This window comes from Cheilinus undulatus, linkage group 2 (assembly GCF_018320785.1).
Source record: "Cheilinus undulatus linkage group 2, ASM1832078v1, whole genome shotgun sequence".
NCBI classification, from domain to species: Eukaryota; Metazoa; Chordata; class Actinopteri; order Labriformes; family Labridae; genus Cheilinus; species Cheilinus undulatus.
In genome coordinates, this window is record NC_054866.1 from 42567370 (window position 1) to 42585169 (window position 17800).

General features: G+C 38.6%; 1 protein-coding gene across 2 annotated transcripts in view; it reads left to right on the forward strand.

Annotated features, from left to right (window-relative positions):
* gbe1b (glucan (1,4-alpha-), branching enzyme 1b) overlaps positions 1–17136 on the forward strand; it is a 149682-nt gene extending 132546 nt beyond the window's left edge. Inside the window, exon 16 of one of the 2 annotated variants that reach the window (XM_041813757.1) lies at positions 15514–17136. In XM_041813757.1, coding sequence (XP_041669691.1) covers positions 15514–15576 — 63 coding nt within the window. In that variant the 3' untranslated portion in view covers positions 15577–17136. Of the gene's footprint in view, positions 1–3751; positions 4087–15513 lie in introns of those variants that run through there. The other variant, XM_041813765.1, reaches the window with a different exon arrangement.
* The last annotated feature ends 664 nt before the right edge of the window (positions 17137–17800 follow it).

Sequence of the window (17800 nt, forward strand, 5' to 3'; positions counted from 1 at the left end):
TCACTTACACAGGTGTAATTTCAGAAGTAGCTTCAGATTGCATAGGTAGCTTGATGTCTTTGTTAGTAATAGACAAAGATATTTTTGCAACGGAATCATTGCTTAGCCAGCATATTCAACAAAATGTCCCAGGAAACCAAAGCATAGCGTGTTTTCCTCTCTGTTTTAAAAAATTATCCCATCCACATATGCTATGTTTGATTAAACGTCTTTGTCCACTTTAAAATTCAAGCCATTAGGTGCTGTATAGCACACGCAATGTCAACGGCAGTCTGTTCTTCACAGTAGAGTGTATGCATGTGTTGCCATAGGAAGCGCGAATCTGTGTAGTTCCAGCCGCTGAGTGGCAGAAAGGATGTGAATGTAAGATGCTATAAGTTATACGACAAAATATGAAAGGTGAATTTATCACATTTAAAAAATTAAAGGTTTGACTGCTGTTAATACTGAACTACATTAAAGACAGACATGTTAGGCTACGTTGAACTAATTTTCAAATAGGCTACTCCCAATTTTTTGCAGATTTAAGAGTCACAGAGTGATTGTTTTATAGATTAGCTAGGGTCAGAAGAAGTAAACGAAACACTGAAATACAGAGAAACAGCTGATCTAAAGCCTCGTATCAAGAAGCTTTTCAATGTTACTTTGTTTCTCATTGATCACAAATGAAAAAGGGTTTGATTTTGATGCCTTCAAGCTCTACTTTGTGTACTTAAAACAAAGTCCCACACATCAATATCAACAGTCTACTGTGTCTTTAGGAAACAGTACAGATCTCTGTCGAGTCTGAATATCTCTAATTTAAATGAATATTAGTCTGTTTTCCTCCCTGTTTCATCTGTTCCTCATAGAGCAGACAGACGTTTTGCCACTCAGTCCTGCTGAGCAGTCGTTTCATGCAGAAAGTAACGTTAATGCAAACCCTCTCTATGGGTGAGGCAGCTCACTCACAGACAGGAACCGTGTTCATGACCAGAGCTAACGTTAGCTGGTATTTACCCACTTTTGGGGAAGTGAAGTGGGGACTTTTAAGGAGTTGAATCTTCAGAGTGATCAAACAAGCAAAGCCTATCTAGAGCTATTGAAAAATAAGGAGGGAAATGGACGGTATGGAAGGACTTTGAATTAGTCTTTGCCATTTCACTTCATCAACTCCACTCATTCAAGTTTCCCTCCAAAATACAAATGTTTTTTTTTCTTGAAGTTACATTTGAGCGCATCATTAGGACTTAACCTTACAGTCATATTATCAACCGGACCTGAAACATATCATAATGTGTTATGTCAGCTAACATGTTAGCTAACAGACTTTAATCTGCTACTTTTAAGAAGGATTTAAATGCAGATTTAACAACAGATTTATGTTTTTTAAGCTTAACTCAAAACAAAGTTTGGGTGATATTAATACAGAAGCTTCAAGTGGAAACTGAGTTGGCAGAAGCATCTAAACCATATGATCAACTTAAAGCAGTGGCTCCCAACCTTTTTTCCTTTGAGCCCGCCTGCTTGTATCTTAGAAAACTTGAAGCCCCCAGGACCGACAGTGGTTTACAGTGTTGTATGGGAGACTGGGGCTTCAAATCCCTGTCAGAGCTTGAGTGGCCAGTGTGGGTCCTTGGGCAAGGTCCTTAATGCCAGAACACCTGTCCCAGATGTAAGTCGCTTTGGATAAAAGTGTCTGCTAAATGGCATTGTAATATTCATTGTAATAATAAAAAATAGTGATACTTTTGGCCAAAATTTACATGAATTCAAATTATTTTTTGTGTAAAGCCAAACAAAGTAGCCCTAAATGAAAATTATTTTACCCAATAACCATTGTATGAAATATTTAGAAGTGTTACACCATGATTTCTGTTAATATATGCAAATCTAACAGAGCCTCACACCCCCTTTTAGGTCTCTGGTGCCCCCCTAAGGGGGTCCTGGACCCCAGGTTGGGTACCAAGCACTTCAAGCTTTATTTCCAATATTTACATCTTTTTTATGTTTGTTTTGATAATAACTGCCTGAAAATGATCAGTTGCTGATAAATCTGGATATCCCTACAGAATGTGATCACAAATCTGTCTCTTAATTATTGTTACATCCATTTATGTTCCAGAATTGACTTCCCGATGCACTGAAGCTTGGATTTGAGTTTGCAGTGAGACAAGTCTTTACAGCCAAAGCCAGAAAGTTGTTCAGACAAAAGCCAACATGTCTGCTGTCCTTCAAGCTCAACTTTTGCTTAGTACTTTATTAACACCTTGTTCATAGAATTACTTAAATCTGGAAGATGCTTAAACAACGCAGTATTAAAAAAGTCTGGATGGTGTCCATCAGGGGAGGGTATCCACCACCAGTCTTTGTTTATGAATGCAGTATTTGGCCTCTCTGCATTTCTCTGCTCACGCTGACAGTTGTGGTGGAGTCACTGAACGTTTTGTGAATTCGATATCACCAACTCCCTCAGATTCTCTAACAAACAATGTGCATTATTCATGTTGTTAGAACTTACCTTTTTATTCGTGTGCCTCTTAAGCTCGCAAGGCGTCAGGGAGGGGAGAAAATATCTGCAGAATAAACCGCTGGGCTTCCATCACGGAGATTAGCTTTAGGCTAATAGCATGAACAAGGTCGCTCCTTGAAATAGAGAAAAACACTGACGTGCATTTTAAACAGAGTTTGAGGATTTTCACTGTGTTCGCCTCCTTTTATTCCTTGTGTTACTTTTTTTCTTGATTTAAATGCTTAAAGGCGATAAGATGTGTATGAATAAGGTCATGGATTCTTTAGAGAGGATCAGCTCTCACGCTGTGACTCGTCTGATTGTACGTGTTAGATCTTATTTTAATGAGTCTTATTGATGCGTGAGGACAGTGAAGTATCGGCACAGTCCTTCTTCTCTGTGTTCTCAGCTTGTTTTAACAAAATAATAGGTGTTTGCAGGCAGTACAGGGCTGCTGTTTCAGTCTGTAGCAGAGGTGACACAGCACCTGATGAGCTGTTTCTTCATCTGAACTCAGCCTGAACCTCTGCAGATCAATACTCCAGAGTGTTATAGTTAATGGATGGAGGATATTACTCTTTATTAACAGTTGGACTGAGCGCTTAAACGGATCAGAAATGTGTTTGGCAAAGATCACACAGCTATTTAGAGCATCAATTCAGCATTATTTCCCCGCCGTTAGAAAGCGTCTTCCTCTCAGACAGTCCTTCTCCTCCTCCTTCGTCATATTAGCTGAGGTTTCATCAGTGAAGGGATCAAATTCCACATTCTCTTAAATCTTTTCCCACTCTTATTAATTCAAACAGCACCGCTTCAGCCCCGTCCCTCTTGGCCAAAATGTGAAGTTTAGTTAACAAGTCATCTGCTAATGTTGGCACCATCATGGATTAATAGGGAATGAAAGAGGAGAGAGAAGAGCGCGGCAGGGAGGGTGTGGACTTGTGCACTTACTGTATGGGCTTCCTCTTAGAGATTGCACCCTCAGACTGTAGTCTTGCATAAAGATGCTCCTCGTCCTTCTCCTCCTCCTCCTCACACCTCTCACACCTACCTGCTTATGACAAGAATAATCAGACTGGAGTCTCTGTGGGGGCCGCTGATGGTGCCCACACCATCCATGTTTTATTTAACAACTGTTGCCTTCAAAGTCTGTGCAAACTTCCTCTCTTCTGTCTTTGTAATGGTTCTGTCAGTTCTCCGGCTTCATGGTCACTGAGCGATGATAAACTCACATCCTTCAAGAATGCATCTCTTTTTCAGGCCGAGGATGTGAATAATTGGAGGAGGCCAGCTGAGTCTAGAGGCTTTTGATGACTCGGCAGGCTGCTTTTAACCATAATGCCCCGTGTTTACAAGTCTGGATTTGTCATGTGATGTCTCTTTTGCTGTTTTGGACTCTTTTTTTGTCAATTATTAAAAAATTCAGTGAATAGATGCCCTCACCGTGTCAAAACAATAACAGAACAGAAATAGAAACAGATGGAAAACAAGCTATGAACGTCATACGGGGAAGGCAGCATATTGTCGTGGGCGTTGCTTTGGTTGTGTCACAGTCGTGTTGATAAATGTGGAAATCATTCATAGAAAAGGACCTGAATTTACTGGAGTCTAGTTTAACATTTCAGTAAAATAGAAGATATGATTCAGGATTTAGTTGGAGTTTATTTACTACCAAGCACAAACAAGCCTTTAACTTCATGGTATGTAAAGTCTGCTACCTGCTAGGCTCAGTCCATCTTTGCTTCTTTCTACTTGTTTTGATTGAGGACTCTGTTCAATAAAAACTGCACTCCATATTGTGTATTTATTTTGTATATGTAACGGTATCAAAATCACAATAATCCCTCGGTAACTAGTCCATGGTGTGGTATTGATTGCAGTATTTTTTTAAAAATCCAACACAACAACGAATGAAGACTTGAAAAAAGTGACGTCGGCATTCCTTCAACAACACTTTGAATAATATATGTGCAGAAAAAGTGCAGGTATTGAAGATTCGCATAAGGCTTAAAAATATAAATGTAAACTTTGAATCCAGCGAATCCCTAACCTTCTAAAACCTTCATTAGCCGACTCTGAAAATAGCTGTAGGTCTTTGGAGAGATACTTACAATACTCCTTGCGATCTGTTGAGCCCTCAGGGGGTTGTGAACACTTGCTTAAGAGTCTTTTGACCTGGCCAGATTCTTTGCAAGTCTTTTAAGGGTGATGATTTGCCAAGTGGCTCCTTATGCTACTGGTATTCCCAGTCAACAAGTAATATCCCAGTGCTCCCTGCTCCGCTAATTAACTACACTTTTGGCCCTTAAGACCTATAGTTTGAAACCATCATGTCCACAGAAACATTGAGACTGTCACTGAGGTTGTGATATTAATGATATGTTGCATCTGTACTAAACAGTAAACCAACATTTTGGTTTCATGGATGAATTTGATATGAGGGAGAAAAGCTGTTAAAGGTAGGGTTGGGTATTATTAGGGAGTGTTCTGACATGGGTGCGAAATCGATACTTTTCATATGGTGCCATTACCCCAAATTAGACATTGCTTAAATCTGAATCAATACATTTGAGAGGAGAAGAAATTGTGTCAATTAAAGCTGTCTGGGTGTCATAATTGATTTGCAGAAATATCTTTATTAATGGGGATAAGTTTATATACTTGGAAAGTTTCAATAGAAGATTTGGAGACATTGAATTTTTATTTTTTTTTATGGGAATTTGGGAAATTTATTTGTACATTTTTGGGAATTGGATGTTAGTTTGGGGCAGAGGTTGTCCTTTGAATTTTCAGAATTTTATTATTCATAATTTAGGGAATTTGTTTGGACATTTTATTTTTCAGTCATTTTCGTGGAGATTTAGCCTTCTTGAATTTGCTAAGAAATTTAAGAAGAAATTTGCTTTGATATTTGGGGAATTTGCTTTAACATTTTCTGGAATTTGCAAGGATCTCGTTGGGGAATTTTTTATTGGAATGTTTAGGCTTTAGAATAAAGTGTCATTGAAAGATTTTAGAAATATTTGAAAAAATTCTGGAGTACTTTTTATGGGATTCTTAAATTATGTTTAAGAACTTTCATACAATTTTTAGGTTATTTCTTAGAATTTTTTAGGGAATTTGTTTGGATTTTGGGAAGGAGATCTCCAGTAAATTCTTGTTCAAAGACAAAGCTGACACTTCAACTTATCAGACCCTACTTATCAAAAATAAGTGTGAGAAACTAAAAAGGCTTTACAAAAAAAGCTCAGGCCTTAGGTGGTTAAAGAAACAATAATAACTAGAAAAGCACTCAGAGAGTGCAGACCTCTGCCATTAGCCCTATCTTCCAATAGTAACGAATCCTTTAAAAAATTCCTGGATCCAGACAGTGATCTGGATAAATCCCAAAATCTAATCAGTTCTTCCTTATGCCATTTCTGACATTTCCTGAAAATTTCATACACCCAAAATCTGTCCATAACTTTTGGAGTTATGCTGCTAACGAACAAACAAACTAACAAACCCTGCCGATCACATAACCTCCCTGGCGAAGGTAATTAATAATGCAATCACCCACAATTTCCAGAAGCTTTGTCCGAATAACCAAAACAGGAAGCAAATGAAAAGCAAGTAAACCTTAGACAAGCAAATAAACATGCTGTTTATATGCTGTTCTCTTCATTCATGTTAAGTTATGATCTTTTATCCAGCTTCACTACACACCTGTCTAAAAACGGACTTTGCGGAAAGGGTACACTGTCAAAACCGAGGTGAGAATGGAACATATGGACACAGACCCTGTGGAGATTGTGGGTTAAATGAAGCTAAAGCTAGCTATCAGCTACACTCAGACCAACTGGTGCCATTTCAGAGGCAAACAAATATTTTCTGGATGTATTTGCCTTCAAGAATGACATGTTGAAATAATTGTACTAAAAAATGCAGCAGATAAGCACAGATACTCTTAGTTATAGATAATATTCAAATTTATTATTTACTTGATAATTTTACCTGTTATGTAAGCATATATTAGACATATTTTTTACATTTTACCTGGCATAGATGTTTTTCTTTGGATTTGCAATATAAATGGCAGAAAGAAAAGATACACTATGGGAAATTTAAGTTGTTTTCTATGTCATGCAGCTCCACTATGATAAAACTTAGAAAATAACATTTTAATCCACCTTATTCCTGGGGCCGCTACTGTAAATCTGAATGTGTGCGAAACGTCCGGTGCTAAAGCGGAAGTACATTAAATACATGTATTCTAGTACAGCAGCTAACGATAGATTCTAACTATGAACAACAGCTGTTTCAATAGGAATTCACCGCAAATTTGTAAATATTAAGATACTTTTGTAATCACATGTTCACACAGTTTTTTTGTAAATAAGATGGGTACCACATTATTTCTGGGGGGTCCTAATGTAGCTCTGAATGTGAGTGGAACTTCCCATACATTAACAATAATAGCAAAACGTGATTCTTCCAAGGGCTTACTAAAGTAATTTAGCATCAACAGTGGTTGTTCTGAAATAAATATTTGCGGCAATAAATACTGCATAGTTTTTATTAAATCAATAAAGTTAAATGAGCCGAATGATTAAATTATATTTTCTGTAATGCTCAATACCGGTTGCTTCGTTCATGGTACTAATTACGTGACAAAGTTCAATATATGTCTTTAACAACAGTGTTTTAAACATGCTGTTCACTGTATAAATGCATTTGGGATGTAATTCTTTCAATATTAATTCATCATTAATTCAAAACTTGACATTTACCAAACTGAAGAGCTGACAACTTGAGTCATGGATAGTTTTATTAATATAATTTCCACATTTTAAGAGGATTAGTTGTTGGAATAAGAATTTCAGCAACCCCACAAACTAAAAATGTTATCTGAAGGTGGTGTACAAACTCATTTAAGAAAATATGATTGTCTATTACTATACTGATACAAAGCTAATAAAGTAAGCTAAATATGCTTGTCTGGGTTATCCGAGGTAATGTCGCCACTTTGTAATCTCTAGTAGAGGGCAGAGAAAAAAATAATATTGTCCCGTTTGAGGTGAAGAAGAGGAATGTTACATATTTAAATGTCCAAATTGCTCTAATAATCATGTTTCAAGTCTCATTTCCATGCAAAGTCCCATTTAGATAGAAGGGACCGGAAGTTGCACCCATATTTCATGCAAAGAATCATGGGGACTAGGAATAAGGTGGATAGAAAGAAATAAAATTTATCATATCTTTCCACTGCTCTGTGGTTGATGTGCAGTCAGTAAATGAGAAGTGCTTAAAGTATGATCTACATCTAGAATAAAACAATCTGTGCTTGTTTGATTTTTTTTTTAAATAATTGATAAGATCCATGCCAGTGACTGGTTCTAATTAAAATGCTAATATCACTTTTGGGCTGTGACTAAGCACAATGACAAAATATATTTAGTTTTAACAGCAGCTATTAAATAGACCAGTGATTTCCAGAGTGGCTGCACCCTGGGGTGCATTGAGGACAGGCCAAGGGTGCAGCAGGATTGATCAAATCGTTTTTCATTTAATCTGCATTTTTAACAACATTTCAAGCCCTCTCCCCCTAAAAGGAGCATACCTTAACATTAGTTGTTTGTTTTGAAATAAATCAAGAGAGAAGAAAAAAGCAATGAATATGAGAATCATTATCTTAGCGACTCTGTTAAATATACCGGAGCTAATGATGTGACAATCCACTTGTTGTTTGTCAGAGAAATATAAAAGATTTGACTCTCAGAGATTTTTCAGGAGCTTGGCACACAGAAAGTAATCAAAACAAGGACCGTCAGAGCAAATGATTGAGAGGTTTTACAGGGTAAACAGAGTTAAAGAGAAATGCAGAAGCCCCACAAACCTCAACAAAATCCTACACCAAAAAAAAGAGATAATAACCACTGTTGATAAATTTTCAAATCAAATCTGTATTCAGGTCTGAGCGGTGGTGCAGTGGTTAGCACTGTTGCCTCACAGCAGGAAGGTTCCTGGTTTGATTCCCCATTGGAAAAAGCCGTTTTGTGTGGGTTTTGCGTACTCTGTGCATGCGTGGGTTCTTTCCAGGTGCTCCGGCCTCCTCCCACGCACCATAAACGTGCCCTAAAGGTCAACTGGCGACTAAATTGCCCGTAGTTGTGAGTGTGGCTCCTTGTTTGCCTCTGTATATCAGCTCTGTGGCTGACCGCTGACCTGTCCACCCAATGACAGCTGAGGCTGGCTCCAGCCTCCTATGACCCTGCACAGTGGCGTACATAATGGATGGATAGATCTATATTTTATCACCATTATGTAAAATACTTTTTGTAAATACACACAATGTGTGAAAATTGGTTCAAGTGTTTTATATAACACAGCGGCTGCCTAACAAAGATAAGCTCTCCTGTTCATCTGATTTAGCCCTGCTTATATAAAGACAGTGAAGGTTTCAGGAGCTATGAAGCTGAATGAAGAAGATGAAAAATTTCTTTTCTCTTTATGCAAATGAAAATATTGCAGCTAAACCTTCTGCTGAGTGAACTGACAACTTGATTTCCTCTGCGCAGCATTTCATGACAATCCAGTGCATCAAAAATTAAGACTGCTGCTATTCAATGATTTAAAACGTGTTCATTTAGCACCACAAAAACTGATGCAAACCCCAAAGTGAATAAACTGTATTTATGGTTAACATTTCCATTTGTTATTCATATTTACAGCTCAGGTTGATTGTCATAATGTCAAAGCTGTAATCCTGAGGAGAACTGAATAATAATTGTCCTCCAAACCCTTTGATAACACTTTCATCAAAGAGGTTATCAACTACAGTACAGGAAAAAAACAGTCTGAAGTGAGGAAGACTTTGGCACAATGATCAAAAGATGTACGTAAATTTACAGAAAACAACAGGTTTAGGATTTAATGTGGCCACTTCATAAAACTTGCTCACACAGACTGCACACAGCTAAAAACATTCTTCAGTTTTTAATTGTTCATTATTGGATAAACAAATCTATCATTCTGACATTATTTTTACTTTTTTTCTCTCTTTTTCTGCTTTTTTTAATTGACAGCCAACCAAATTATTAAGAGGCTTTCCCCCTGTTTGTTGGAATAAAGTTTAACAAACTAAATTAAGAGATCATCTTTAGAAATGTTAGTAAACCAGTAAAGTAGTATCAATCCAGCACTGGTAAAAACTGCTTCTAAAGTTCCTCTTAGGTGCCATTAGGTTTATAAAATAAGCCCTAACCCTACAGGATCCTATTATTTGACAAAATGTGATAAAGTGCCCTCCAGGGAGCTTTTCCAGTAAAGAAAGTGCACCAAAGGGTGAAATTCTGGTGGGTAATAGATAACAGCCATCTAGGGTGTCCTTCAGGGGACAAAGCATGATAAGGAGCCCTCCAGGGTGGACCAAACATGTTAAAGTGCCCTCTAAGATGCCTATCTTTTTGACAACACATGATAAAGAGCCTTCTTGGATGTCCCACCAAATGAAAAAACATGCTGTAGTTCCCTCTAGGATGCCCTTTCACTGGACCAAATATAATAGAGGCCCTCTAGGATGCCCTTTCATAGGACCAAACATGATAAAGTGACCTCCAGGATGCCCTTCCTATTGACAAAACATGATAAGTAGATGTCCCTCTGATTGCCAAGACACGATAAAGTGCCCTCCAGGATGCCCTTTCAGTGGTCAAAACATGATAAAGTGCCCTCTAAAAGGTTCTTCTGGTTGACAAAGCATGATAAAGTGCGCTCTGGGGTCCCCTGTCTGTGGACAAAATATGATATAGTGCCCACTAGGTTGTCCTTCTAATGAAATAAACAGCAAAAAAGTGCCCTCTAGGTTTTCCTTTCAGTGGACCAAATGTGACAGAGAGCTGTCTTGGGTACTTTTCCAGTGGACCAAACATGATAAATTGCCCTCTAGGATGCCCCATTCAATGTTCAAAACATAATAAAGTGCCCTGTGGGCTGCCCTTTCAGTTGACAAAATATGAAAGAGTGTCTTCAAAAATGACATTTCAATGGACAAAATATGATTAACTACTCACCAGGATGACCTTACAGTGGGCAAAATGTCATGAAGAGCTGTCTTGGATACTATTCCTGTGGACCACCCATGATACTTGCCCTCTAGGATTTAATTCCAATAGATAAAAAATAATAAAGTGCCTTCTCAGATGCCCTGTCAGTGTACCAAACATGATAAAGATCCCTCTAGGATGCCCTTGTTTTAAAGGTTTTTATTTTTGGGCATTTTTGTGCCTTTATTTGATAGATGAGGATAGTGGATAGAGTCAGAAACAGGGAAGAGAGCGAGGGAGAGACATGCAGCGAAGGGCCTTGGGCCGGATTTGAACCCGGGCTGTCTGCATACATGGGGGCGTGCCTTTAACCACTCTGCCACCTGTGCCCCAGGAGGCTCTTTGAATCAACGAAACATTATAAGGTGCCCTTAAGGATGCCTTTTTTTTGGTGGGGTGGGGGTAAAGATCTGTCTAGGATACCTGTCCTGTGGGCAGAAAAATGATAGAGCCCCCTAGGATGCCATTCTAGTGGACAAAATGTGATAAAGTGCCCTGCAGGACGCCCTTCAAGCAGACAAATATACAGCAGGTGCTTTTTTTATTTTCACCCCTGCCCCTCAAACATCTGAGTCTGTTACAGTAATCAAGTTTAAGGTTCAATAAAACAATAGAGGATGTAGAAAATTTGAAATAATAAGGATTCTTTGGCTGAGTTTACTATCCTGGTCATGTTTGTGTTGTAGCCGTTCAGACCCTCAGCCTGTCTGAAGTACAACCAGCATGTGCAAGAGTGCTTAAAGAGAGATGATCCTGGTAAAGTGAGTAATAGAGCCCAGCAGAGACATGTCTGCAGACTTTAAGAGCACACATAGTCAGGCTTTGCTCTCACCAGCAGCCTGGGTCAGGAGACAGAAACCTGAAGGATGATATATTCCTGTGAAGCCCTCATGAATCCTTCATCAGTGTGTCTGAACATTGATCAGATTGAGTATTAGCCTGAAGGCTGGACTCCGCTCTGAAGTGCGCAGAATATTCTCACACGAAAATTGTTTTAAGAACATCAGGGAGACAAAAGAGGTTAAAAAAAGGACACGAGCTGGGCTAACTTTGCAAATACAATCCGCAGACTTTAGCAACAAACTGCTTTGTCTTCCTCTCAGTTTGTTTTTGGGGCTATGATATTAGCACGCAGACTGCAAACAGATTTTGTGTTGTACAGTAACTGCTGTTCAATCTGACGGCTGCTACTAACTGCTGTTGTTCAGATCTGAAATGAGGCAATGAAAGTCTGCCCATGAAGTGGTAAACACCTCCGAATGACTCATCAGAAGAAAACAAGCGAGCTGTAGACAAAATCCTACAAAGGCAGCAAGATTGTGGAGACAAGTGTTCGCTGTTTCACAGAACGGCAGCAGAATTAGTCTAAAGTGATTATGATTATGTTTGAAATTATGTTTGAGAAATTCACATGATTATAGCAGGACAAAATTTGTCTTCTAAATTACTCATAATGTAGCTGGTTAATCAAGAATGTTAAGATAATACTCCATGGGGGCTGGGTTCAAAACTGATATCTAAAGGTACAATATGTAAAATTTTCACAATGAAAGGTCTGCATCGATAATTAAAGGACCAATCCTATGTTTAATATACATTTAAGTTGATGACCTGCTTTAAGTAAAGTTTTCCAGCAGTTTCAAAACCTGAGAAATTGCAGTTAAGGTAGGGTGAAAAGCTGTTAAAAGTGGCCTTCCTAGTATAAGCTGTGAGCCCCTTGCATTAAGAAGGAAGGCCAGTTTAAACAGCTTCTCTCCTTCATTATGTGAAAATATATATATTAACTGAAACTGCTAGTTAGCTGTTTGGTAAACACGCCTTATAGGTCAATTTTTTATTGAACAATCCTCAATTCAAAACAAGGAAGAAGCGAATCTGAGTGGCTTTTCTCCACTTGCTTTCTTTTGCAGGTATTTTGATTGAGAGTACCCTGGCAGCTTTAAATGAAGATTTATACCTAATATTTTACATTTGATGTCAGCTAGAAGTCTGGATCTGATGCAAGGCCATCCCCAGGTTTTGATGTCAGATCCCAATGCTCGGTCCTGATGTTAGGTCATTTTCAGTTTCTGACATTAGCTCAACATTGATATCTGGCATGCCAGTCCAGAGCTGTAATCTGATGTCGGCCTAGCATCAGTCTTTAACTTCAATACATCATGGCTGACCTGAGGCCAATCTTAGGTTTAGACATCAGCCTAACATTGAGATCTGACACCTGACACGTATACCCTCTCAGATGTTAGTTGTTATAGGCCTTGTCCACATGGAGACGAAAATTTTATATTTCCGTTTCGTTTTGAAAAAGTTTTCCATAAATACGGGATCGTTTCAGGAAACGTCTGTGTAAGCACAGAACCACTGAAAACCACTGAAAACGCTGTAGTCTATATGCCAAGCCTGTAAGTGGCGCTGTATTGCTGCAACGGAAATGCACCAAAAGAGAGAAGAAGATCACAGAAAACTGCCACAGACTTTCTCATGGTTGCCCTTCTGGTTGTTCTCCACGTTGGATTTAAGAACATCTGGTGTCTGCTGTTCGCTGTGGTGGTAAAGGAGCATCAGATTTTGCTGTCAAAGCCATAATACACCCTATAGCTTCTGCAGCGCAAACACAACTGTGTAGTCCACCATTGTTGTTTTGGTTCGACATGCGCATGCGCCCTAAGTGGCTATGCTACGTGTGACGTAATTGTTTAAAGAAAAATGCAGTTGGCTGTCCACACGGAGGCTAAACGGTACGCGTTTACAGATTTGTTCACTCTGGGACGCGGTTTCAAAAAGTGGTAAACCCAAAAACGTCATAGAGTATACCCATGTTGAGTAACATGTTACATTTTTTTTCCTTGGATGGTGAAGGCACCATCAACCTGACTCACTCTCAAAGGCTAGGCCTCATTGCCACCTTTGTTTGTTGGTTTTGTAAGAGTCAGTCAATCAATCTTGATTTATATGGCACCAATTTATGAGCAAAGTTATCTTAAGAGAGTTTACAAAGAGGGCAGGGCAATTAATTGGACAATGTACCCCTGGACAATGCATCCAATGAGCCTTCAGTCTGAAAGAAAAAATGACTAAATTGAATATACATCCACGTAGTATGTAGGACTGCTGGGCAATTTTTAAGTTTCTTTTTGATAACAGTTTTGGCCTTTTACAGTCATCACAACAAAATAATCAAGATCAAATGATTTCTGTGCTGCATGTCAAGTTGATCTTTTTTATTCCTTATTTTTATACTGTATTTAATCATTCTAAGATTTTTGTACTCATTTGTTTTCATTTGGCCTTCACAGAGCCCAACCTCAGTGCCTGACCTCGTAGATGCTCTAAAGAATGATTGGCCACAGATTCCCACAGAAACACTTCAAAATCTTGAGGAAAGCCTTCCAACAAGAGTGGAGGCTGCTATTGCTGCAGAAGGGACTCCATATTAATGTACTTGTATTTGAATACAATGTCATTACAGTCCTTGTTGATGTTATGGTCGGGGGCCAAATACTTTTGTCCATGTAGTGTATCTTATATCTAAAAGTCCTGACGTTTTAAGGTGCACATTAGAAAATTTTCCATTGATTGTGGTGCTAACACTCCTGACTTTTTGTTTGAGTGATTCAGGGTTTGTCTGTTTGTTGGAAATAAAAGCTGTTGACATATTTGCGTTTCAGCGCACTGGAAGCTTTTGTCTTAACAGGTGTGGTGATTCATTCTGCCGTCCCCTCTCTGAGCGCCGCGTCTGCGCGGAGACTATCCCACTGTGACTGTTTAATTAGTCACCAATGTCTGTGTCAGTGTAAGAGTGCCGGGCCGCTCGCCTCCCTCAGTGACAAACTGTTGCCAAAGAAACGTATCCACAGCGAGCTCGATGCGCTGATGCCGAGGGGCGTGTTGAAGAGTTCATGGGGTGATTGAATTGTTTACAGCTCTGCTCTCTTTTTCACTTTTCTGTTGGGAAATATAGCATCATTTATGTCTGTTCGCCTTTTCCTTTGGCATAAATCTGAAATGACTAATGGTACTCGGTGGCTCCTCGCCTCCAAATGACACTGTGAATATCAAAAGGATTGATCAAAGACTTTATTAGCTACAGCGCTCAAGACTAACCCCCCTCACTAACATTTCTTTGTACTGTATATATAAGGAATCTGACATTTCTATGCTCTGTTTCTTTCTCTTTTTTGTGGCTTACTTATTTTTTGCTGACATGTTTTTTACTCCAACAAAACTCGAGAGATTCCTGTAGCTCAGCTTATGCCCACTGGCAGACTGTATCTCAACAGAATCCTAACTTTGCACAGCCAACAGATAGAGACGATGAAACCCACTACTATTGATTGAAGAGCTGGGATGAATAAGGATTGTTTTTTTTTTATTTTCCCTTCCCTTGATTTGAAAGAAATCACTGTGCAAAAGCTTTAAGTGTTATGCTAACTCTGCAAATCTGACAGATTTTAGTCCCTTTCTAATGAAGATATTTGCATTAAATGCAGCAGGAAGCATAATCTCCATAGATGCACTTTCAAACAGTATATCTTCCCTCCTCATGCAGATCTGCTGACTCCAGTGCCACCCAGAGGTGTTCATGTGGTTGCACCTCTCACACATTGTTTTTACCTCTCACACCTTGACGTTCTTCCTCGATCAAGGCTGCTTGTCTCTTTCCTTTCCAGTTTTGAATATCCCTTTAAATGCGCCTTCTGTATCCTCTCTTTGTCTCTCCTCCTCCTCATCTTCATTGAGCCGACCTTGATTATTAGATCATCAAGACACCACCAAGTTCCTCCTTGTCTAACTTAGAAAAAAAAAAAGATAAAGCTGGAGATTCAATCTTCTCAAATCGGAGATCTCGTTAGCAGCATTAATCTTCAATTGTCATCTCACTTTTCTCCCTTCTTTCTCCCCTCCCTCTCCCTGTCTCTCTCTCTCTCTCTCTTGCAGGTCTACATCCCCTGCAGAACTGCTATTGTCCTGGCCAACGAGGAGATAGATTACTGTTATTAGAGGATGATTGTCTCCACAGAGACCAGGATCGAGAATGGATTCCAAGCCCAAACTGAGTGTTAACAATCACCTTCATCTCAAAGTGTCAACCTTGCACACAACCCACACCCACTTTCTGTGTTGAGTCTTTTTCTAAATGGGATAAAAAAGAGAAAAAAAAAAAAAACATTTGTGTGCTTTCAAACACCATCTGCAACCTTAGATGCCGTGTAACCCCATTTATTACAGATTGCTCCATTTGGGAAGCGTCCAACCTAACCAGCAGCTCGATGCTAAAAGTTTAAACCCTGCCGAGTCCGTCCACCAGCAGCCAGCAGACGTTTACGGGGCTCTGTGAATTTGGCGTGACATCCCACACACATGACCAGTGAATGCAATACTGCATGATTCAAACATTTCAAAAGTTCAAGAATATTAAGAATGTTACATTTTATCGGTTTGTTAATTTTGTATTTAAACATAAATAATGCAGCGATGTCGACAGAGATTTACAGTGTTACCAGCACATGAAATTACTAAAGTCAAGGTGTTTAATCACTGTGATCCATCTTTGTTAATTTGCCTTGTGGGACAGTGTACGTATAAAAATAATGTAATTTGCACAAAGTAATGAGCTGCATTGAATTATTACACTTTTAATGGGTATCTGAAACATTTGTGTTGTAATGTTTGAATTTATGCTGCTACTGGGAGCATTTGCGTGGTTATTTATGGCTCTGTTATTAAGCCAGCAATTTGCAGCCGAAGCAAAGTGATAAAATCACTTAATTTGGATTGTTCACAGCATGTTGTATAATGCACCAGGAACACTTTTAGCTGAATTACAAGGGTTTTTTTTCCACTTTGTGAAAACTAATGCATAGTTTATCTAACAGTAGATCATATTTATGTTGTGACTTTCACTAAAATCTGCTAAATTCCACTGAAATAAGTTGACACTGAAGATCTACACATCAGAGAAGAAGACAATTTATATGTACAGCAAGGCTCATAAAGCTGGCTAGAATGAGAAGGTTCATGTGTACTGTATTCATTAGCATTCCCCTGAGATTATTCCCTGAAAACACAGAAACAGTCTGAACTGACAGCTGCCTTTTCCTATTTGCTTCAACCTTTGTTATTTTATCACAAGATGCTTTTTGACCAAAGGAACTTTAAATCCTAGGAACTTCTCTTCAATGAACTAAATGGTTCCTGTGCTAAGCTGTTTGTCTACATTTCTGCCATGGTTCAAGGTCCCAGAGAAATCAGGCATCCTGATACGAGGTTTCAGTAAATCAGTAATATTACACATTTTCAGATCTTTAACTAATGAAGATTTCAATGGCAACAATCTAATATTTAATAGAGAAAAATGTAATAGTCTGGGTTTTTTTATTTTGATTTGATTTTAATAGGGCTTTCAGGATTAATCAGGTTAATTTGCAATGAACCAAAGTCCACAATTAGTGCATAATTTTTTTTTAATCACATGCTTGATTGTCCCTTTCAACACACTTTGGTCAAGGCACATCATCATGCAGTGTCTCCCTGCAGCCACAGTGATGTAAAATAAGTCCACCACTGCTCCTTAATGCCTCCTTTTACTTTAAAAACTGAAAGCAGATTGATCTACCAATCAAAGCAGGTCTGTATCCAAACAGGAAGTCAGTTACCCCTGCTTTAAAGGAGCAGAAAATATAAAATAATGACACATAACACTTAAAAATGTAAAACAACTGAATTTTAAAATGCAATAAAAAGGGGCAATTAATTACGATTAACTACAGAAATTCTGAGATTAACCAAGATTAAAAATTTTAATCTTTTGACAGCCTTTGGTTTGAATGTTTTACAGCCCTTAACTTATTAATAGTTGCATATAATGTAATGAAGGGTAAATGTCCTGAACTATTATACTGGTTCTCAGCTGGTGGGTTGGGACCCAAAAGTGGGTTGCAGAGCGGTTTCCAGTGTGTCATGACCTGGTGCCTTGGAAAAAATAAAAGTCAAATAGTCTATGATGTTTAGTCTGTTTATGTTTTTGACAGCAGAAAGGAAACCAAACAGCTTGACAGAATATTTACTGAATTATTCTGGAATTTTCACTGTGAATTTATCTGAAACTTCTGAGGAATTTTCCCTGTCAAGTCTTTTAGCTTGAAGTAATTTTCCCTCATTTTTGTGAGTTTTCTGAGGGAATTTTTCCAGAAACTTTTGATGATATTCTCTGGGACTTTACCTG